Raw genomic sequence first — 24,645 nt, 5'->3', positions numbered from 1 at the left:
ACACAGAAACCTAAAAGTAAAGCCACCCTGATCATCTGTCTCCTAATTTTTGACACTGATTTTAAAAACCTTCTTGCTGTATTGTGAGGATGCAAAATGTCAGTTTATTCCAGGAACACGTGGCAGGAAAGAAACCTGGTGCACACACTCACAAACACTCATAAAGGAAGAACACATAACTAATACACACATTTATAAAATGAGAGTACCCACAAGCACAAAGAAATTATGAAAACTCAACAAAGACAGTGACTGACTGACTGAGTTTGGAGATGTAAGGACGAAGCATTTAGTCACTTTGTCACAATTTTAAATTTCATTTTAAATTTATGATTTCATTTAATTGTCATTGTGCAACATTAAAATATCCTCTGACTAATTCAGCAGTGTACTCAGTACCGATGTAGATGACATTTAAGAAAAGGTAAAGCCAAGTATCTATCCTGCCTAGCCTGCCCATAGAGGGTGTTGTCCACTGATGGGTCAGTGCCTTGGATTTACAACCTTTGGATGTCATGGTACAAACCAATGCCAGTCGTTGGGTGGCAGCAATGAAATACAAAGGCTCTGTTGTCAATTACCAACTTTAGACAGCCCAGGAGCCATTCTGGTGGTCTGCACCTTTACATATGTATCGAGGTGTAGGGTCAAGAGGTGTCATTATATGGCAGTGTGGCTTGTTGGCCCCAGAACTTTATGAGGAAACTCCCAACCTCAGACATAACTGCTGTGAGGTTAAATATGAGGCAGAGAGCGTAGCCTTATAGTTGGAAACAGTTATCTTTGGTAAAGATTAGCAGAGGCTGAGGGGCAATCTTTTGTTTTTAAAACAATCGTTTTGTTTTATTTGGAGGCTGGTGTTTTATATTTAATTTGAATCAAATACGTTTATAATAACTCAAAATTGTGGAAAGCAAACTGGAAATGAACAAAGCAAACTAAAAAGCGTAAATTAAGACACTGGTGTCCTTTGTCTTTGTATCTATTTGGGCATCACATAATCTCTGTTAGTTTCTCCTTGGTAGCAGTGGTAGGTCCAAATCTTGCTAATTGTATGCTGGAGTGACCATTGTGACCTCCCGGAGGAGGTAGTGGTGGGTGTTAGAGTGCTGGTGGGGGGGCTGGTTTGAGTGTTTTAAATGCTTTAATCTAATGGATAAGGAAAAGAGAAGCAGAATGGCTATCTAACATGTAAAACGTAAGACCCAAAATACAGCTGAACTGCACAAGCATTATAAATGTACATTTTTAATAGATGAATTTACAACTATGGTTAGACCCAGTCATTAGTAGTAAAGTTTCGACTGAACTCCTTGTTTTATTTACTTTTAAGAATCAAGGGCTTTAAAGGGTGAGTAGTGCACATCATCTTGGACATTTGATACATCTACAGTAAATCTGTGGATCTGGTACTCTATATACTGTAAATTAATTTAAATTTGAGTGTACAACACCTTGAAGACCACCAGTATCTCCGCAGACATTAAATCTGTATGCATTACCTGGAAACACAAATGTCAACAGGTATTTGCAAATCTAAAAAAATAACTGAATGTTAATTATTTGGGCAATTCCAAATATCCTTTTATTTTCTCATCTCTTGTCGATTTCATGTTTGGAAAATTCCTTCATACCCTCAAACTCCACAAGGACATTTTAAACATAGGTATTATAAGAGAAGGAGAAGGTGAAGATACGTTGTAGAGGGTTTTGTTAGTTCACAGTAGATGGTGGAAGGAGTACAACATTAATCCCTAGGAAATTGGGCAGCCCCAAAATGGAGTTCATTTATCTGGAGATAAATTAATAAGTTAGGTTCAACCATGAACTGTATAGGAATGTTCGTATTAGACATAGAGTAATGCACTTTCCTAGTAATACCAGTCAGTTTTAGGATGTCTAGTATCCCTTGTAAAACATCACAATCTTTGAATTGCAGCATTCTTAATTTTTTGGAAAAATAATTCTTATATAATTACTCTTCTAAACTGGAGGGACATTACTCAGGATATTTTAAATTTTGTGGAAAAGTTGATACTTTTCTTTAGTTTAAAATCTGTTTTTGATATGCCAGAAATAAAGGTCGCTAATTTCCTAAAAGTGGTTAAGCCTATGACAGGCTAACAACATAATTTCAGACTGTTTTCAAAACATTAGCCACTGACAGAGGTAGCAGCCTGGAGGCTGTAATGTTTGTTTTTATGAAATTAAAAACTAAACAGCATGTTGTGACCTGCTCACTGATTCTGGTAGTTTAAATGAACTTGCTGTTCAACATATTAAAGAAATTGCAGGTAAAATGGCATCGACTTGGTTATAAGGCAATTGACAACTTCATTACAGTACCTATACAGACTGGGCAGGCATGTCATTATCTTGAACATCATCTTAGCTGATGAAGCTTAGGTCTGTGTTTATATTGTGGAGCCAGGGGCATTTCCTGGAATCTTTATTCTAAGGAAGACTGTCAGGGTCGTACACATTTTAGTAAGTGGTCCTGAGCTGAAATCTCCTCGAGTGTGTGGCTATCTAATTTTTTAAAGAGAAAACTGTGTACCCCATGATTTCTTTTATTACTTCTCCTCTTGGTGCTGTTCAGCTTTGTGCATCATAAACAGCTTTTCTTGATGGTGCACTACTTAGCTCTTTATCTGGTTTAGACCTATTAAGATGCATTCTATGTATTTTTTTCACTTTAGGTTTTGTTTCTGATGCCCCTGTGCTCTTTATTCTTCTTCTGGTTCTGATTCCAGCTGTTCTTAGTTTCAGAGGTTAGAAGCCCACGCTGATACAGCACATTGCCGCACCCAGCACATGATGAACCAGCTCAGGATCCCAGATTGGGACCTGAGTGTGGCCATGCAATGGGTGACACCTCAGCACCACTCAAATTCAGATGGAATGGAACCAGTGTGATGTTTTTTACGGTGGCCAGGGTGCCAATTCTGCCACCAACCCCCTCCCTGCAGGTTGGAGGGCCTACATGCAGGGCTGGATGCAGATTAATGTCATATCCAGGACAATTGCAGGTTAAGGGACTTGCTCAAGGGTTCAGTGGAGTGGAGTCACTTTTGGCGATTTACAGGATTTGAACCGGCAACCTTCCAATTACCAGTGCAGATCCTTAGCCTCAGAGCCACCACTCCACCTACGCTTTAGTTCAGGTACTGCAAAAATGCATCTATTACTCATTTACTCTTATGTAACAACAACTTAACAAAGGCCTCTTTGGGTCTTCATAACACTTATAAAACATCAGTAGATGGGTTATTCATCTTTGCGTAATGTGTCATATTGACATGATGGTACAATTACAAGTCCTATACAAAATATGCAATATCAAGAGAAATGTGTCTCTCAGTTGAGTTAGTAGGTTTGTTAATAGGTCACATTGCAGCAATGAAGAAACACTTTACTGATGCTTTGTAAGTGTTATGAAGACCCAAAGACGTGTTTGTAAAGGTTGAGCTGCATAATATTAAATGAGTAATTTAATGCATTTTTGCAGTATCTAAAATAAAGTGTTCTCAAAGTGCTATTAATGCAAACAAGGTTTGATCCTATAGGTGGCTCTGAGGCTGATGTGAAGTTTTTGTTCCCATTCATTGTTGATACACCTGAAGTTTGCACCTTGGGATAAGGGTACTAAAATGTACGTGTGGTAGTCTGTACTTTCTTTGTTGGAAACATTTTCCTCTGTTAGCTGTGGTCAACTCTTGACTCTTTTCTAGTCTCTCATTTAAGCATTCATTATTTTTGTGATTTCTGCTTTCCTAAATCTTTTCCTTTTTCCTTTCAGTCATATAGTATGTCTTGGTCTATCTTTTGCCTCTAGTCATTGGCGGCTTTCGTCTCTTAACGCCTAGTGACAGCCTTCTTGTCAATGCATGGCCTAGGGCCCAAGAGATGGTTTAAGAATGAATAGAAGAAAAGAAGGTGAAGAGTCCAGTATAAAGAATTGCGTTAATTCAAAGTGCAAGCTAATACAGCTTTTCTATTCATTCCAAAAAATCCTGCTGCAAAAAGCAAGTTTTCTGTGTTATAAAGGTTTACATTATATTAAAATATTAGCTGCATGAGTTTATATGTTTTTAGCAATGTATTTCATAAAATAAGCAAGGTCTTACTATATAGTAAATATAACAGATATAAAAATTGTAAATATATGTCATTTTTTCCTATTAGTAAGCTATCCAGTTTCTTTACCAAAAAGGTCTAATGGCCCTTAAGACTATGTCACATTGCATGACTTTTCCAGTTGTAGCATTTCTTTACATAATCTTAGCGAGTTAGAGGTAGTCGATGAGGTGCTCCTGTCAATTCATGTAATGTCATGTAATTTGATATACTCGGTGACACACTCCAACTAGTCAAATGACTTGCAAACAAGTTTGATTCTGTTCAGTTGTAGGGGTGGGCTCTGAGTGCATGAGAGCTGGCAACCAATGAATGCTCATATGGGCGTACAATATATAGAATGCAGCAACAAGGAATAAAGAACTCAAGTGATTTGGACCACACAAAAAAGAAGAGAAGCTTGTCTGTCTGATGTTGTGTGTTTCACATATCACTACAGAATAGAAAAAATGAAAAAAGGGCTGAGATTGTGGTTGAACTCACTTTAGCTGTTAACCCTCTGCGCAGCACTGGTTCTGCCTGGCAGCACACTATTGGCTCTCAGAAAAAATGTAAAGCACAACTAGAAGGTCAGCTCTCAATCTGTAAATGAGGCATGGGCAGCAATTATAAGTTGTGTAAACTGACACTGTCCGGTGATGAGATCAGCAAGTCAGTTGGCATAACTAACAACTAGAAGTCGTGTAATGTGACATCAGTTTTAGTTCAATCCTTGATGTAGTAGACCTTGACCAGAGAATTACAGACAGCATAAAGTGTGCTACCACAACACCACTGCTTGTAATTCATCAGAACAAAAGTACCCTAAACCTTCATCTGTAAGCTGATTTAAGTAGTACTCTACAGTCATTATATAAGACAATTTATACAGCCACATCTAAGAATTTCACATTTTTTCATTGCAATTTTATAAAATCAGCCCACACAAGGATACTAATTAAAATTTCCATCCATTCTTCCACCTTATCTAGGTAAAAGTGCCTTGATTATGGGGAAGGAGCTATATAAATAAAATGTATTATTATTATTATTATTATTATTATTATTATTATTATTATTATTATTATTATTATTATTATCAATGTCATAAAGGCAAAGTCTTATTTAAGCAATGATAAGGACATGATGCAAATCCAGAAGTTTTACTTTCATTTAGCATTACAGTTAATATAAATGTGTGCATTTGGATTAAAGTTTAAAAATACCTAACATGTAAAATATAAAAATATTTTAAAATTTCATTGACTCTTTTGGTTTTCTGGGTTTAAAGCACAATCACAATACTTACTCGTTTTTTCCCTTGGGTGTTGTTAAAGAATACCTCATATATTCTGTTAGATGTTCCCTTTCATTTATGCTGTATACAAAATTACACTGTGGTGGGAATCTCTACTATATACTTATATTACTGATGCAGAATCTAGTAGCTACACGAGTGTCAATATCACTTAGAGTGGGCAACAGACTTCTCATTAAATGAGACATTTGATCACTGTGCTTTGGTTCTATTAAATCCTTTTTGAGGCTTTCTTTGGCTCTCGTGGTCATAGGCTCAATACGTCTGGCACTGTATACTTATTTTTTAAATCATTGAACCTTGAACAAGGTGGAAATTAAGTATAATATTTTATTTCAATGCAGATCAACTATTCATAATTCATCTTTATTATACAATGTAGTTAAAAGTCTAATAGCCCACAAAGCCATAAATTCTCAGTAGTAGCCAAAAAGGATATAAAAGGAGAACTATGTTTCAGTGAAATAAGGGCTTCCTCTCACATTTTCTCATGCACGGTATTTGGTTGTATCTTGACATGCATTATGCAATAAATGCTTTCTTCTCTTTTACAGGACTTCTTCAGATCTGTAATTTTTTGCATAAACCTTTCCAAATTCAAAAAAAATCTAAACAATTGTAACAATAATAGTAGAGAAAAGCCAAGCAAAATGACACCTTTTATTGGCTAACTAAAAAGATTACAATATGCAAGCTTTCGAGGCAACTCAGGCCCCTTCTTCAGGCAAGATATAAGAAGGGGTCTGAGTTACCTCGAAAGCTTGCATATTGTAATCATTTTAGTTAGCCAATAAAAGGTGTCATTTTGCTTGGCTTTTCGCTACATTCTTAATGGCTAAAACGGTACAACACCCTAGTACAATAGTAATAGTACAAACATTCATAAAAAGGTAAGAATGTAGGCCACTTTTATAATGTGTTGACACTGTGTAGCAGTGCTACCGTAGGGAGAACTTCACTTCCCAGCAGCCCAAAGGGGTTACCCGCATAGGATGACAGGAATGGAAGTAAGGGCTGCTGGGGATGAACACAGCCAGCGGGAAAGTTGAAAGGGAGGCCTGACGGAGCAACAGGAAATCGGTGTTTTTGTGTATCCTGTCCAACGTGTCATCTAAAAGGTCAATTGTGCCCTGGATCGTTTCACGTTAGATTAATGGACTATCTCATGCCTGCCTGTCATGTTATAATGGTGGATTAATTGTTTAATTGTTGTTTTCTTATCGGTTGCTTTTTTGTCTCTGCTTGTGTGTATGGGTCGGACCAAGGCTGGGTGCGTCCCTGGAATCTCCACCAAAAAAATAAATAAATTACCATCTCTTCAACAGTGTGAAACAGACCGCTACAACTGAAAATGTTGAACTATACATGCTTTCGGTATATATAGTATATTTTTAAAATATACCATTGATTAATTACTGTTCAACAGCTAACATAAAGTAAGCACAGAGGCTTATTGCACGGATTCTAAAGAAGTTAGTATGGAAGCAAAAGAGCAGCTGGGCTACAGTATACCCTTTATTTAACCAGCATGCCCAGCAGGTACATTATTCAGGGTGCCAATGCAAGTGCGAAACTGTTGCACTATGGGTAGAAACATTCAGTGCTCATTCAGGACACTGGATAAGCCATTACTGGGCAGAGTGCTTGGCAACCATGCTAAATAGAATGGGAGGCCAGGGAGGAAAAAGCAGCAGCTCCTGGCAGCTATAAAGTGCATGGTTCCCGAAGGCAAACAGGAAGTTCTATCCTGGCGTCCCTCTAGAAAACTAGAGGTCATCCCTAAACCCTGAAAATAATTTTTGTGATGGGGTTTAAAGATGGCACTCCATTTATTGTAGAGACAGCAGAAAAACTGACAAATGAACAGCAGGCGGGAGCAGGCTGAGAAGCAGAAAGAAAGATAGGGACTCAACAGAACGATAGAGACTAATTGGCAATTAAGACACAGCCAGAAACATTGTAGATTTATTGATTTTCTATGTACAAGGGACGTTTAAAAAAGTTTCCACACTTTCATATTTTCTTTGGATTTGGTGAAGGTGGGAGGAGTAGTAATTAGGCATTAAAAAGTTGGCACGACGCTGGGAAAATTGCATCGCAAACGAAGGTGACTGTATACAAGTGATGTAATTTGTTTTTGAAATCCTTAATAAATAAAGTACAGAAACTTTTTGAATGTCCCTCATATTGTACTCATCTCTCCCTTAGATCAACTTTTGTTAATACATATAATTTGAGATTGGCCCTTGACAAAAGCAGAACCTGACAGTGAAGTGTGAATTTTTGTCTTGAAAGCTGAACTGACTTTTTAAATCACAGATTCATTTCTTTAGTATACTTTTCAATAATAATAGTTTAAAACAATTATCAAGTTGACCTCTTCTTACAGAACAATTTGACATCAATTTTAGAATATTATTTACATAAAGGCCTAGAAATGTACTTTTTATGATAAACTACAGATTAGAAGTACAAAAATTGTAATCCAAAATGCTTTATTTTAGACAACTGAGGGTAAATTCATCTAAAAAAGCATAATTACGTTAGCTCATCTGAATAAATTCCTCTTACAAAAGTCTGAAATAGGTTATTCTAATTCTTATACTTGAAAATCATGAAACTTCAAAACTTTAGGCAAAATGTAATCATTTTAATGATTTTTATATAGTTTTAAGTGTAAAGTGGTATAGCTGTTCTAGTTTATTTATGATTACATTTCTATTACAAAGATGAAAGTGAGGATAGTACTTAGAGCTACATGATGCCCTATTGTTAATTTTCATATATTGTTATTTACTGTGTATTTTTATAAGATTTATTTAATGCAGTCTTTGTATTTATAAAATTGAGTTTTTACTATTTATTTCCTTTTTATATTCTTGTAATGCACAGTATAAGCATTTCTTGACACATTGTGTGTATAACTGAATGCTCATCAAAAATGTGATTTGATTTGAACTGAAAAGTAGAACAAAAAGGGACACAATTGCTGGGTTATTAAATTTGAACAGAACTATGCTGGAATATTCATATATCTTTTTAGTGCAATTACACAATGCTTTGAGAAGGAAACAGAGTGCAGTTACTTCATTATCTACTAACATCTTATTCATCAATCCAGTACCAATATAATAACAAAAGCATTTCACGTTCTGAAATGAAAGGGGCAACATGAATCTAAAAGTCTAACCATTTTTTCACTAATATTTTAAATTATTGGATTTAATATTTTTAAAAATCACTAAAATCTATTTTATTTAATCATTGTAGTCATTGTCTTTGAAGTAAAGTTTCCTAGAGGTAGTAATAATAAAAACTAAAAAAGAAAGTGCAAACAAAATTAGCACATCCGCTTTTATTTATTTATTTTTTATTTTTCTTTAACAAAGTTAAATTAAGTGTATTGTGCATCCATGTTACGCTTATAAGAGCATTAGACATCAAACATTCCACTGTTAAAAGCCATAAAAGCATGAAAAGAATTATCTGTAATTTAAGAGTCCTCGTTCAAGATACCCCTGGGGTGCGACATGTTATTGTTCCGAATTCATTCATGTAATCTCATCAGTCAGCTCTGTGCTATGGTTTCATGAAGGCCATCTACAGTCAAATTACATGGCCATGCAAAATATGGAACAGCAAAAGCATTTTAATTGCCAAGCAAATTTCTTCAAACTTTCTTTAATCCAAATTAAGGGTTATAAATAATTGCTCAGCAAAGTGTACATTTTGGATCCAGGCAAAGCAGAACAAGCACAAGGTGCTTTCAAGTGTGCTGAACAAATCCTATTAAGTCTGGAAAATACTGCGGCAGTGTCAGTTACAAACCAAAATCGGCCGTAGGCCAACTAGAGGTGGGACAGTGTTGGGGGTTTGTGGAAGGGAATAGAAGTCAGAAGTAGGAGTTTACAGCAAAATTTTGTCATCTCTGAACTTTGAACTACAACTAGTTAACAAGTGTGTTCAGTGCCTCGGGCACATGCAGCGTGACATTGTTAAGCAACCGTTTACTCAACTTCATGCTATAAAACCTCATCATCTTTTAAACATAGTTAAAGACTTTGATGACATATACAGTAAATATTGTTTATATTTCACTCGATTTTTCTTTATTTTCTTTTAGATAATAATAATATTGTATTGAGTTAAAACAAAATTTGGAAAAGGAACACTTGAGTTGTTGAACCTTCATTCGGCATGTGCCTGAATGATAATATGGTTGAACGCCGGAATGTATTCTCGGTTTATTTAAACTTCAATCACATCTCCCAATGACAGTTTACTTGTCGAATTGTTTTTCAAAATTTTTCCTTTATTTTTCACAGCTATCTTCTTTTTGTAGGTGAATGTTGAGGCAGTTCTTCTGTTACTTTTAAATATTGAGAATTAAAACTTATTTCTTTACTGAACATTACTTTCAGCAGGACCTAGTTTTAAAAGAGGAATAATGATTTATTGTTTACTGTAGAATCTCACAACAAGCACATTGCCTAGGGAGAAAGGTAAGCAAATTGTGCATGCCTCTTAAAATCACAAAGCTTTTTTTTCTTTCAGATATCAAAAACCTAAAGAATGGAAACTCCTCAAGCAAAGAGTTATGCTTAAGCTGTCAGAGTTATGGAGTGTGCAACTGAATGACAGATTATGAATTATGTTGCACTGATATTTCTCTCTAATTTCTCATGGGACATTTTTTTAAATTGCTGTTGAGTAGTATGATGTTAAAGAGAAAATATACCCTTAAGGGATATGTTATTTCTTAACGTTTTAAGGTACTGGTAGGTGGGGGGGAAGATGTATCGTCTTGATTCATTTTCACATATTGCTCTGCATGCAAAGGTTTCCTATGACCTCATGACCCAGAGATTAGGTCAAAGTTTAAGATCCTCTGTAAAAGAAAACAGAGCAAAAGTTTGAAACCATAAACACAGCTATTTATGCACCTGTTGCTTGCCACTTGTAGATATTTCATCTTAATAGGTCAGTTTAAATGCAGCAAAACTGTTTTAAAGACTATGGTGCGGCTATTAGAACTTCATCAAAGTTTTGTCACTATGTAAATCATTATGCAGGATTGTATAGCATGAACGCAAGCAAACACAACCCTTAAATCACTTGGAATAGCAGCTTTAGAGTGCTTTAGTACAAAAACCATTACTTTCACAGTTACCCCTCTCCAAATAGTTCATCAAAGCCAAGCCAAGGATGCAGCTTACTGAGGTGTTAATTTATATGACATGGCATAATGACGTTTTAGTAGCATTCCTAAATCTTTTGGGAATATACTGACCTAAGAAACTGATTTTTTTGAAATTTTCATTTACCATGTTGTATCTCCTCAGCTTCAGATTCCTAACTTTAACTCTTAGACTAGTTACTATTTATATTTGTTTAGCACTTTATTCTGCTTGTCTGTTTGTACTTTGTGAATTTTTATCCTTCCAGATCCCACAGATTTCTTCTTCCTGATCCCACAGACATGCACGCTACGTAAACTAGAAATTCTAAATTGGCCCAGTATTAAAGTTTAGTTCTTGTGTTGTGTCTTAATGTGCCAGTGTCACTTTCTTCCATTTCATGTAACAATGAGTCGCAGAAAATGAATGAATTCACGGTTCATAAAATTTAACTTAGACTAAACTTGCTGTTTTGGGTAATCAAATACAGACCTAAAAACAAAACTACATTATTACACTTACTGTGTGTAATAATTGAAACTACAAGAGTGCAAACACATAGTTTAATGATACATTTTAAAAGAAGAGATTCAAAGACATAAGACACAGAATTCCACAACACAAAAAAACTGCACATAGAGGACCCAGACAGATATTTATGCACTTCTTCACAAACAAAGCACACATTTGAGGTTTTGTTGAAACACCATAGAATCTGCAGACAAAACCTAGACTTTGAGAGGGCAACATAAACTCTAATTTCAGCACTATGACAGGCAATATGAAAGGCGATTCCTGAGAAATATAACAAAAACATATTTAGATTAAAAAAGTGTATTGGGGCAACCAAAAAATGATCCTACTCATTTCCACTTTTTCACACTTAGGCACAAGTAGCATTAGAAAAATAAAACAAAACTCCATGCTTGGGGGAATAGCTGTCAAACGACCAAGAGTGATTCTGACATACAGGTAAAAACCGAAACTAACAAAATCTCCTTGTGAAAAGTTTACTCCCACCACTCCACCCCTCGCACTTTGAACACATTGACACGCTTTGAGGTGCCAGTGGCAACAGAATTTCACAAAAGCAATTTCCAAACTGCATAAACTGTATCTGTGCAATGAAGTCCAAAAAATGCAATCTGTTATACATTGGAGAATTTAAAAACTAAGATTAAAACCAGAATGGCTCAACATACATACAACATCAGAAATAGAAAAAGAGGCTCAAACACCAGTGGCGGCCCAACTCGTAAAGCATGGCTTAGACGTCCTCTTAATCTGCAGAAGAGAAAAAGTTCCACAATAGACAGATAAACAACAGAAGCATAAAGAGAGAGAATGGATTCAAAGACTAGATATGCCATTTCCTAAAAACGTAAATGTTAGGAACACACAACAAGACCAGCAAAACAGTTCAGATGGATAATTCCTCACTGTCTTCCAAGGAATCCCCAGGTACCTTAGGAATTAGTGTTCTGACATATGTGTGGTTGTACAAAAGTTATGTAAAGGAAATAATTAAAGCAGTGAAGTTGGTGAAAAAATGTACAAAAAAGTAATGAAATTTTATTTTTGACAGTGAGCAATAAACATCTCAGTACAAACTGCAGGGTCATTCTAAACATTTAGATTCTTGGAAAAGTTGAATACTGAATTTAGATACATGCAAGTCATTGTTATTAAATTGTTCAAAGCCTAATAAAATTGAACAGTACCATTATGTACAATGGAATGTTTTTTCCATTTGGTATTCTATTTGTTGCTGTTATTTATATGTCTTCTGTTATATGTATTTCCTACAATGCAACACTCGGAAATGTAAAGCTTAATGCAAACTGACATGTGGCAGCTGTTTATACAAACCTCTGTTTTATCTAAAGCAGCAGATGAATTAGAACCTCATTAGAGAAGGGTTCACACATTACAGTTGTTCCAGGCAGCTGGAAATAGGCACTTTTGTGGCGAGGGGTAACTATAATAGCTATAATCAGCAAAATCTGAACAGTTTTCCCAACATATGATAAATGTTATCACATTTCCATTTTTTTATTTTTGGGTTAAAAATATTATTGACCATAATCTGAAATGGAAAATTACACAAAATTGCAGAAATAAGTACAACATATAGAGCTAGGGATGGAGCTGCCAGGCAAGAGGAAAAGGGGAAGGCCTAAGAGGAGGTTTATGGATGTGGTGAGAGAGGACATGCAGGTGATGGGTGTGACAGAGCAAGATATGGAAGATAGAAAGATATGGAAAAAGATGAGCTGCTGTGGCGACCCCTAACAGGAGCAGCCAGAAGAAGAAGAAGAAGACAGAGCAATTCAATGGCTCTAATCTATAACGTCTACATTTACAGCTTTACTGTAAATGTATTTTTTTAGGTCATAAAGGTGTACAATGTTTTATGGCACCATTCATCTCCTGTTTGAGTTCTTGCTGTACTGTCTCAGGGCCGTCTTAACATATGGGCACAATGGGCACTGGCTGGTGGCACCAGAAGCATAGGGGCCCACAATGGTTCTGATGCCTATGTATGTTTCAGTTTTGCTATCAGCCTGGGGGCCTATAATTCTGTTAAAAGGGCCCTGTGTTATCTATGTTATGACACTGGAGTGGTCTCCCAGTGTTTACCCACAAGTAGTTAAGTAGTATGTCCTAACTGCCTCAGTGTGTAGTTCGGCCCAGTCTTGTGTCTGTTCCTAGTAGAATTGCCTCTGTAGGTAAAAATGCAAATAGACATTCTAATTAATCATTTTACAATGCTATTGTCATAAGAACTACATTCTAAAACACCAGCCTACCGTGCCTATCATCACTGCTTGCCATTCTAAATAATCAAGGTCAACTGACTGTCAACTGTTAATGCACAATGTTTTACTGAGACACCAGATCTAAGGATCTCTCTCCCTAGGTTTAAAGACCCAACCAACAAAATGTCAATGTGCATTTTAGAAATTACACTTAAAAATAACTTTTTCACCTTTAAATGTTTGGTAGCTTTTGTTAATAAAGAAGTTACAATGGCTGCTAAACAGATTCAGGGTCTGCTGTTCAGTTCTTACACATTTGCACATTTTCTATCTATATAGGATTTTATCCAGGGACTTCAGTTTCCTGTCACTTCCCAAAATGTTGTGCAAATTAGGTTGATTGACAATTCAAAGGTGTCACCTGCATGAGTGGGCGATAGACTGATCCTAACCCTAACCCTACTCTGAGCTGTTCCCTGCCTTGTGTATAGTTTTGCCAGGATAGGTTTTGTTCCCTTGGAAATCTGAATTGGATCACATAGTTTTAAGAATGTTATGATACAATCACAAAGTCCAAAGGCATGCAGATTTGGTGAAATGGCATTGATAAACCGACCCAAGTGTGAGTTCATACTGTGTAGGACTGATGCCATATCCAGGGATTGTACCTGCCTTGTGAACAATGCTTGCTAGGATAGACTCTAGCTTACCCGTTACCTGGCCATGAATAAGATGGTTAAGAAGATGAATGGATGGGTGGGTGGATATTAATAAGCCGACATACTTGCTGTACTGATGCTGACTCTACTGTGTTGTTTTACATCTTATTTTCAATTACTTATATGCTATCAATTCATTTTAACTTTTGAATTTTCTTCCCTTTATTCACTGTTACCACAGCATTCTTTTGCTCTCCGAAAAGTTCCTTTCAATGATGTACAATTTAAAATAAGCTATAAATGATCAGTTCATTTTGTAGTTTTCCTGATGATCTCTTAAACAAAAATGTATTATGCTAAATATTTTTGTCTCGGTTATCAGGTTGTTTGAAATGTGAAAGAGCAAATAAAGAATTGAAGGAATAACTCAACTAATCTGTGTCAAACAGCTCGGTATTGTGCGAACCGCAGACTTTTACAGAATATGTTTCGTTTACATAATGGATATGCAGATTTTGCTGATTCAATAACATTTTATAGCATGGCTTGCTGTTCAGTGGATAAAAAAAGAAGTTCAGGGATGTTGTTACATTTTTCAGTTTGACTACATTTTTGGAGAACCCAGAGGTTTAACACTTTTGGTTTGGGTAACGTGCATGCCGAGAAAACTATGTCCTGTAATAAATCATGCAATGGTTTCTGTTTGGTCTGCTTTTAAATGCAGCCACATAAATGAAAAACTATCCATTATTTCTTTATGTGGTCAAATTATACTGGCCCGCCTTACCAATTTTGTATATGTTCTGTACCTTAGACTAAAAATTTTATAGCAAACAAAAGGAAAAAATCCCACCCCATCACTCCACGAAAAAAAAAATTTTCTTTAATATTAATCTTGATTATGACTGTCATGCAAGATTTTTTTGTCTTAAAAGCATATGTATTATTTTAAACCATGCATTTTGTCTCATATTAGATGTACTATCAGTAATTTTAAAACCAAATTAATATTTTCTGCTAGTGTTCAATGAAACATGAAAGTATATGACCACAAAAAGAAACCTCTTGTGGTTTTAGGTACACATTCCTAAATTAAGTAGCCCCACATAATGTATTTGAAGATAAAGAAAACTAGCACAGCTTAATCTTGTTTTCTCATTCACATTGATTTAGTCAAGTATTGGGCTGCCCAGTGGCACAGTGATTAGCCTTGCTGCCTCACAGCTCCTGAAATGAATTCATAGTCTGGTTAGAATGATTTGATTTTACAGGTTCTGTAATTTTTTTTTCCACATCTCAGAAATGTACATATGAGGTTAACTGGGAACTCTCAATATGCCCCAAGTGTGAGTATAGGGTGGTCCAGATCTAATTATGCAGATCCAGATCGTCTGGATGACTTTGATTTATGCGAAGATGATTCCAGTTCGGCGCAAAGACGATTCTTCATGTCGTCAGTTCGCACACTTAGCGATGGTCCGGGATTTTTTGGGTGATTGTCTATGTAATAAACTTAATAAGTTATAGCGTAATGAAAATTGCATAATTAGACCTGGACCACCCTATATGTGCAGGAATACCTTCTGTGATGGATCAATGGCCCATCTAGGGATTGTTCCAGCTTTGTCCCCAAGCAGAGAATGGCTGGATTCAATAATGGCAGAAGTGGGTTCAGTAAATAGGGACGGATGGATAGCCATATGTTCATACCAGTTGTACTTCCTAACAAGGTCAATGTGTAAATCAGTGTGTTTCAAAGTAAGTACATGCCCTAAAAATAAGAAAACAAATGACATTGTCAAACTTTCAATTCAGTAAAAGTACACCCTTTCTTTATCTGTTTTGAATGAATGTATTTGCTAATAGCAAATAGATTTCTTAATTGTGTTTGACTGCAGCCTCATGAAACAATAGGTAATTATATCCAGTGATTTCAGCGCTTTTAAAGATTCCATTTAAGTATAAGGCAACTGGTCCCATGGCTATCACCTGTGTGCCACCTTTGTTCATCTGTTTGTTCACCAGTGTGCTCTGGACATCCACATTCTTTGAAGTTATCCTTCAAAAGCCCACATTCTTGACATCATTGACGGCTGTCTTCCACCAGTGCCTCTGCTAATTAACGTCCTGTCACTTCGACACCAAGGCACGTAACTTACAATGTGTCTAGCCTGTCATGTGACAGGTCTGTCAAGGATTTTTTTACTTCCAGTCTTTTATTTATATACTGAAATGTCTGCATTAAAGCATCAGTACCTTGTCAAGGTTTGAAAAGTGTACTTTCTTACGCTACAACATATTTCATGTTTTATATTAAAAAGTTTTCAGAAGAGTTTGTCAACATTATTTTATCCTCATTGACCATCATTTATTTTTTGAATGGCAGCTGCAAATCCACAAGCACATTAAATCTTCTGTACATTTGAAAATCTGACACCCACTTGACAATTAATCTTAAAAGAGTGTATAGTTGGCAGTTATAACTCTTTAATGAATTTATCTGTATAGCATTATTAACTTAGTGATCCTGGAAACACAACAAAAGGAGAAAGTAAAATAATTGCAAATATCTTGTAGTGAAAAGTGAAGCAAAATGGCCTTTTTAAGTGACTTAAGTTTAGGATTTTTTTTAATGCTATTCAGAAAAACATTATTTACAAGATGAGATATATTTAACTGTGAGCAGTGGATTTCACCAAACGATCCTTAGGAGATGTCAATGGAGCTAACTCTTAAAAATGTTTATTGAGACTAGCCCAACGGTATGAAATAGGTGGACTTGTTTGCAGTGCACAAGTTTCTTCATTATGGGATTTTTCAGAGCTGTTGAAAAGCTCTAATAATAGTTATTGGTCTCATGTTGTTGCCTTCTAAATAAGAAAATTTGTTTCTGATTAAGTTTAGAAGGCTTGAGGTGAACTCTGCTAGCCTAGTGTCACAGATATTAAGTATTTTATCTCTATCCATGAATTATGTACATTTTCTGAACTCCGTTTTTCCAAGTATGAGGTTACAGGGAGCCAGAGCCTATCTTAACATCAATGAGTAGAAAGCCGGAACTGACCGTCAGCAGGGTTGTAATTTGATTGCGTGACACACACTGACACAGACTGAGCCAATTCCAATTTGCTGTCACCAATCAACCCCACAGCATGCCTTCAGAATGAGCAAGCAATCCACAATGACTGGAGGAAATCCCCACAGACACAGGGAGAACATCAAAACTCAACACAGCCAGAAATCAAATCCACACTGGTGCCACCCTGTTTCATTGTTAAATTAAAAAAAATGCTGCTTTCCAAAGTTCAAAACCATTTCTTTAAAAATGTGATCAGCTGTAAGAAAGTTCTTATTATAAGTATTAAACCATGTTTGTTGTTATTTTTATAACAGTTATTAGGAAACTGTATATACAGAAGTATGACCATATAGTGGCCAGCCAGTTATTACTCATCTGCCCCTTTCTCTTTTTCTTTGGGTCTTACACATAATTCAAAAAGTTTCTTCAGCTTTGAAGTGAACAATCTCCAGCTAAAACCGATAGACATGCATTGTAAAATATGAACTGGGCATCTTTCATAAAACTAAGTACTAAAAAATGAATTGTGTTTTTTCATTCTCCAGATAAGATAATCAAATCATGATTTATTACACTATAATGCTTTCTTAGCTTGTAAATCTTATTACCATACTGTATTTTGTCTAAAACAATATCCACTAAGGTAATGAGATTAGATAAATGTTGTTAGATATCCATCTGCTTAGTGATTCTCAGTATCTGCGTACTCCAGTTCAGGGTTGCAGACGGCCAGACAGTTTGAAGAGCAAGGCAGCCACATCCCTAGACAGGATCCCAGTCTATCACAGGGCATCATTGATAAATGAGAAACGTATTTTGTCATTCATCAGTTGTTTTCTTTCTGTGACATCATGCATCATGATAGCATATGAAAGAGTAATGATACAGAATAGGCTAACAATACACATTAATATATAACATTCTGAGTTCAAAATAATCATAGATCAAAGTCCCAGGTATATTTTAAGTGTGATCAGTACAACTAACCTTCTAAGGCAGTGATCACATGAAAAGGATACCTGCGGAGTGAATGTGCACTCAAAGGAAACTGAAACGAGTGGCCAGAGTTTAGAAATAAAATGCTTTCAGGAGCGCTGCTTTTAAAAACGGAACAATAAGCTTTCAGCTACTGGTTGATTAGAAGTGCCCTTGTGTCCCCGCTCCCACACAGTCTGCTCTTTGCCTGTACATGAGAATTGATATGAGTTCAGAGGTTAAAGACCATAATAAGCTACAATTTAGTGGGGAGGCTACCCCATGGGCATGACAGAAGTTTGTTCCCATGTAATTACAAAGCATTAAGACAATATCTTAATGACACCATGTAACTGCACAGAGAGAGCACAGCTTACAATTATGGCAATGTTCTAAATACCCACACGCATGTAAAATGATTAGCAAACCTTTACTTTTCTCCCGCTGAGATTTTGAACTGAAAAATTTAGCTGAATGGAAAGAACAGCAAAACTGATAAGTAGACAAAACTAAGTGCTGATTTGTATTGTTGTTCTTTTTAGCGTGTTAAACCTTGGATAGAAATCCAATTAACTAAAGGAAAAGATTACAGCTCAAGAGAAAGCAGCACTGTGTTTCAAGTAAGAAAAAATCGTGAAACTTACTTTTTTTCTTGTTATTTCAGGTCTTTTCCCACACATATTTGCTCCTTGCTTTGTGTATTTGTTGCCTAAAGTTTTGAAACTTACTTTTGCTAACCTTTGAGAGGATATGATTTGTTCTTTAAAGATTTTTTTTTCACAAGTGAAAAAAATGAACAAGTGACCCAGTACACCCTTTAAAATGAGCTGCTTTGCGCATCTCATTTTCTTAACCGCTTTTCCTGGTGAGGGTCACAGTAGAACAAGTTATATAAGTATTAACTAGTTATTATATTGGATTGATAATTGAGGGAGAAACACAAAAATGTTTAGTCCGTTACTAGTTTAGGGATAACTGTTAATAAACAATAATAAACTCTATATACACCATATATAATACACACTAAGCTGGTCACCGTTATTAATAATCCTTAATAACAATAATAATAATAATAGGAAGAAGAATAATGTTATGATTGTTTAGTTACTTTTTGTCGCATGCTTGTTTTCACATTAATATGCACCAGCTCCCCTTGGCTAGAGTCAGCAAAAGGTGGCCCAGAAAAGTAATAAACGGTAAAGTTATTAGAATATAAAAGTGCACCCATTGCAAAATACTGAAATAAATAGCAAGTTGCTAAAGGTGCTGCTCCCAGACTTGATTTAATGCCCTTATGTTACATTAGCTGTTATGCTTAAGGTCACCATTATTTTATTTACTTTTATTATATACTGATATATATGGTAAGCTTAGTTTATTAAAAACATATATTAACTTTTATTATGACTTGCACTATCCATCTGATTACCTACTTATTAAATATTAGCTACATTGAAGAACTCTAAGGTGGATTAAAATATGTAAGTGTGTACTCTTATCAAAGGGTAATTTTAAAGACTCTGAAGTGCTGCATAGTTTAATAATCAAAATAGGGAGAGGACATCATGATTTTCACAGTTTGCATGGTTATTTTATATATATATGTTTCCCTCCTGTTAAAATATCCAATTATCAAACACTTAAACATGTTTCTTATTTGGAATGTTTTCAGAATAATAAGAAATTATTTTTATTTATTGATTCAGTCATTTGTCTTTTTACAGAAAATGTGCAATTCAACAAGTTATAGCATAAAAATCTATTACACATTTACTGGGTTGCAGAGATTCAAACAATTTCGTATTTTGCATTTCTGCTTTATTCCTGGGGTTGGCTTCTATAATTTGTATAATTCGTCTGATATTCGTTCCTTATTTTTTTTAGAGAAAGGATTTATGTGATGCTAAATAACACATTAGAATTGGGGCCAGGATCGACATTTTGATACAAGCTTACAGAAAAGTGATGGTTTTTCTGATGCCTTTCAGACTGTGAATAACACAAAATGCATCGCCAGTCCCAACTGCATGACAAAGTGCAGCAACTGTGATTACAGTACGTCTGTACTTTTTCAGACACTCCATTCTGCTACAGATTATTATGGTATAGAATAATTACACATTACTTGCAAAATGTGGTTCATACATTTAAATGAAGGAGCCCCCAATAAGCAGCAGAAGACACCACAGTGCTACATATGTTATTGACAGCAGAGACATCATATTGAGTTACCACAGGGAAAGTCGACTGAAGAAAAGATGTTAGCCTCACAGTCTCTTGATTATTGGAACCAATTTGCGAGACAAAAATGTAAACCGAAACAGGCAGCCTCTTCTGCGCTTTTTGTTAACAAATGCCTGTTTTTTGACTTGCGTAAAAAAGTACTTTCATGTCAAGAGGTAATCATTTTCAGATTTTGGTTGACATTCTTTAACAATGCATACATTATGTGTCAGTTTATCTATAAATATTATCTGCATTAGTAACTCCTATCTATCTATCTATCTATCTATCTATCTATCTATCTATCTATCTATCTATCTATCTATCTATCTATCTATCTATCTATCTATCTATCTATCTATCTATCTATCTAATTTTCTTTAAAATAAATAAGCAATTAAGTCAAACATGAAGCAATGGAAAGGCATAGCAAAGGTGTTTTGCATAGTTCATTGCCTAAAATGGCAAGGAGTTAATCTATCATAAACGAGGAAGGTTTTCATGTGATAAATGGCTTTGCTTGTTTTTATACAACGAGCCAAAGATATTAAGTACAAAAGACAACAGGATTAATTGCAGATACAAAATGTTGTTTTTAGCGTTGAAATATTCTACTTACTCATTTTATAAGACTTTTCAATGTAAATATTTATCTCCATAACATCTGGACAAGATTTAAGAGGATCAGTTACTTACTGAAGGGATCACTCTCCTTCTTCGTTCCGCTGACCTTTCCATTTTTATCAATCTTGAGAAAGTACTTGTGGAAGGAAAAAAGCTTTCTCCTGCGAACGTCTCCTAGAAGGTGATCATAGCTGCGCACGTGTCTCCCAACGACAGAGGAAGAATTGGTGACCTCCAGTGAGTGCATATCTCTGGTGGTGTCATTGCAGGTGACGGATAGAAAGCAGACCCAAAACAGCAGAAAGAAATAAGGCAGGTGTGAAAAGCCGGAGGAAACCTTTGTCAGTATCCATTTCCACATTGTACTGAAGCTCTCGGCACTGGAAAAAGCTTCATAGAAAGAAACATGCTGAAACACTGGGAATGAAAGAGAAACAAGCCAAGGTTTTCCGGCTGGTTATCCTCTTGGAGACTCTGATCACTGCTGAATGAAGCGTACCAACATCCATAACTCAGGTGACAAAGCACCTCTGGAAAACTTCTCAAGCCTCTGCCTCCAAAAGAGTCTGAATTTGCTTTTTGTTTTTACTTGAAAAAGATAATAATTCAATGAATAAAAAAACAAACAAAAAAATCCCTTAAATATAATCCATCAGAAGTCTGTGAGTTTATTCATTCCAAGATCCTTCTATGAAGTGTGTGGTTGTCTAGACTTGTGGTTAGCTTTTAAGGCTGCCTCCTTAATTGAATCGTTCAGGGCTCCTTGCATGCTGCATATCTCCTCTGAAGTGTCCGAGTTCTGTCAGTCTTCTCACCTTATTTATTCTGTGAAGGAACACGGTTCCCAGATGTAATCTCCTCGAGCTAATTGACAGCCTATGAAAAAACGGCAGCTTTGAAGACGCAAAAGTGGTGTGTGTGTGTGTGAGTGTGTGTGAGTGTGTGTGTGTGATTGTTGGCTTCTTTTTTTTTTTGTTTCTCTTTCCAAGTTGTAAACAGGTCAGAGGCTACAGAACACTGTCAGTGATCACACCAGAGAGATGGGTTGTGCCTGTGGTGGTCAGCCCGTCTCAGGGGTCAAGCAGCAGGAGACATCTGAAACCACAAAGTGGAGCTGAAAAATTCCTTCTGAGTTCAGCGGATCTCTGACAGCTACCCCTTGTGCTGCAGCCCTGGCTAATTGCTTAAAGCGTTCTTCTTCTTCTTTAAATGCTGGCCACCAGCAGCCTGGGCTGTATACTCATGCTTTACTAATCTTGCTGTCTTCCGGGCTGAACCCAGCTCCCTCCTGGGAGCCTCTTTTGTTGGACCTGCTTCTCAGTGCAGCTTTGTTGGCAGTGAAGTGCTTGAGAGCCACCTGGAGCCTGTTGCTTGCTTGCTTGCTTGCTTTGAGTGTGTGTGTTTTATTTCTCCCCTCTCTGCATACAATGTCGAGTAGAGCATTGCACTCAAGCCCTGCAGGCCAGATTATTGGCTGGTCAGGAAGAGCAGAAAAGACATAATTGGTTTCCTTTTCTTACATGTTTCCAGTTTACAAGAAGGTCCTAATTTAATGAATCATTGACCTTTTTTTTCTTTTTTACTTTTTGGTTTCCGCTGTTAAAAAAAAAAACAAAAAAAGGAAAAAGTTCACACTTTAGCCTGTTGTTCATTTCAAAGAGTACAAGATTTATCGGTACCCTTAAAACCCTCAAACCCAGCCCCTTCTTTCCCTTATGCCCCCCACCATTGCCCTAACTAGAAAGAAAACAGAAGACCTCCATAAACAATTTGTAATTGCTAACATGAGTCATTTACTGAATCACGCGTTTGACTTCAAAGCCAGCCATTTAGTATTACAAAGGATTTCACCATAAAAAAAATGCTGCTTCTAAAGTCTGGGGTCTGAATTGTTTCATTTCCTTTTCACATTGCAGTCTTAGACTCATCACTGCTCGTTTCCAAACTACCTGCACTTTGACTTCTTTTTAAGGACAAGTGAGGTTTTGGGGGGATTTTAAACTGATACGTTGCCAGAGCTGTGGATTGAATTACATGGCATGTGTAAGAGAGGTTTTTTTTTTTTTGTCTTTCACTGTCTTTTGGAAGTTTGCAGCAGCAGCTCTATTGCTGTATACAATATACAAACCTGCCTGGGCTCTACAGTAGAGTAAAGCAACACATCAGCTGCTCAGCCGGGTAGCAGCCTTTTGCTAAATTCTTCGATGAAATTTGAGAAAAGATTTAAGATTGAAGAAAAAAAATTGTTACAAATTGCTCACAGCTGTCAAAACATCCAGTAGCTAGTTATATCTGATCTAAAATAACACGGCTTTAAGTGCTAAATAATTCCCTTAAGTGATTTTATCTATTCTGAATATAAATTAACTACAGAAAGAGAGCGTGCAAGAGACGAAAAATCATATTGAACGCAGCCCATTAGCACAGGAAGAGATTCTCCCCAGCTTTTCTATATTACACTATTAGTCATATTTGTGTCTTTATTTATATTTTGCAAAGTGTTAATTCAAAATTTCTTACAATTCATTCCCCTTTCACCGCCCCCCTGACTTTTTTTCTTCTTGTAGTATATGCAACCATTTTTGTCTAAAGTTTCAATCATTACACTTTGATCTGCTGCATAGACAAACATCTGGTGTTGATTCTGCAATATCCAGCAACTATTCTGTTTTTGACTTGATTGCTGGAATCTACATTGAGCTTCATAATCAGGTACATTCTAGACGAAGCAAAATGTTAAAAAAGAAAAAAAAATATGCACACACACACACACACACATACAAACATGTGTACACGCACATGCACAAGTAAGACAATTTGTAAATTGCACCAGAAAGCAAAAACAAGAGGGAGCCATCTGTTTCGACTTTATTCTGGAAACTTAACTGCTTTTTTGACCTTATGTGACAAGGGAAGGCAAGAAATTATTATGCTCTTTAGATACAGAAAATATAATATTTCCGATACATGATTATGATAAAAAAGACACCTGTCTGGCCTTTCTTGTTTTATTAAAAATATTTTTTTACCTACCTGCATATACAAAATGCAGGACTGATATCTTTGTTTCCTTTTCTCTGATGGATGTAAAGACAGATGTACAGTACAAAGACAGGGAAACCCTGCAAGAAAAACAAATTTTTAAAAAATGTGAATGAACTGAAGTAGCTCCCCCTGGTGGCATTAAGGGGTCTTTTCAACTTTTTCCAAAAAATGGGTGGGCATCAAACATTTTACTTTTACACATGGAAATCTACAAGCCAATGAAAATGCCATTTTCATCTGTTATTTTGTTTTTTTTCTCATGTCTGTTAAAAGACAATCAAAACTCAGAAGCTCTTATCATTAGTTCTTGGTTCACACTATGCCTTGATTTTAATTACTTAATTATAACACTGTCTTTGTACTTAATTTGTTTTTCTCATTTTATTTGGTGGCTTATTTCTGGTCTCTCTCCAGTTTTTGAAATGAATTATAGTCTAAATCAGGCTTCCGTTTAAATAAGAGTGACACCCTATGTCTCAGGCAGGATGTGTCACCTTTGTAGGGCAGTACAGACTCAGTGATAGCTCATAGCACAAACAGCCAACAAGACTACGTTAAAATGAGTAGTGAAGTGATTAGTGCTGCCACTCTCCTGTGATCCACCAACCCGGTTTCAGTTCCATGCCACGTCTGTTCTTAAGTAACTTACACATTTTCCTTGTGCCATTGT

The 24,645-nt window shown here is 36.0% G+C and overlaps 1 protein-coding gene across 1 annotated transcript in view; it reads right to left on the bottom strand.

Moving 5' to 3' along the window:
* LOC120527274 (fibroblast growth factor 10-like) overlaps positions 1 to 24,052 on the bottom strand; it is a 65,049-nt gene extending 40,997 nt beyond the window's left edge. Inside the window, exons 1-2 of the mRNA XM_039750503.1 lie at positions 23,964 to 24,052; positions 21,003 to 22,526 (exon numbers count right to left, since the gene is read on the bottom strand). Of these exons, the coding sequence (XP_039606437.1) occupies positions 21,003 to 21,291 (289 nt within the window). The 5' untranslated portion in view covers positions 21,292 to 22,526; positions 23,964 to 24,052. The remainder of the gene's footprint in view (positions 1 to 21,002; positions 22,527 to 23,963) is intronic.
* Between the last annotated feature and the right edge of the window lie 593 nt (positions 24,053 to 24,645).

This window comes from Polypterus senegalus, chromosome 4 (assembly GCF_016835505.1).
Source record: "Polypterus senegalus isolate Bchr_013 chromosome 4, ASM1683550v1, whole genome shotgun sequence".
In the NCBI taxonomy this organism is placed as follows: domain Eukaryota; kingdom Metazoa; phylum Chordata; class Cladistia; order Polypteriformes; family Polypteridae; genus Polypterus; species Polypterus senegalus.
The sequence above is the reverse complement of the archived record's forward strand: the minus strand, read 5'-3'. Positions and strand labels throughout refer to the sequence as shown.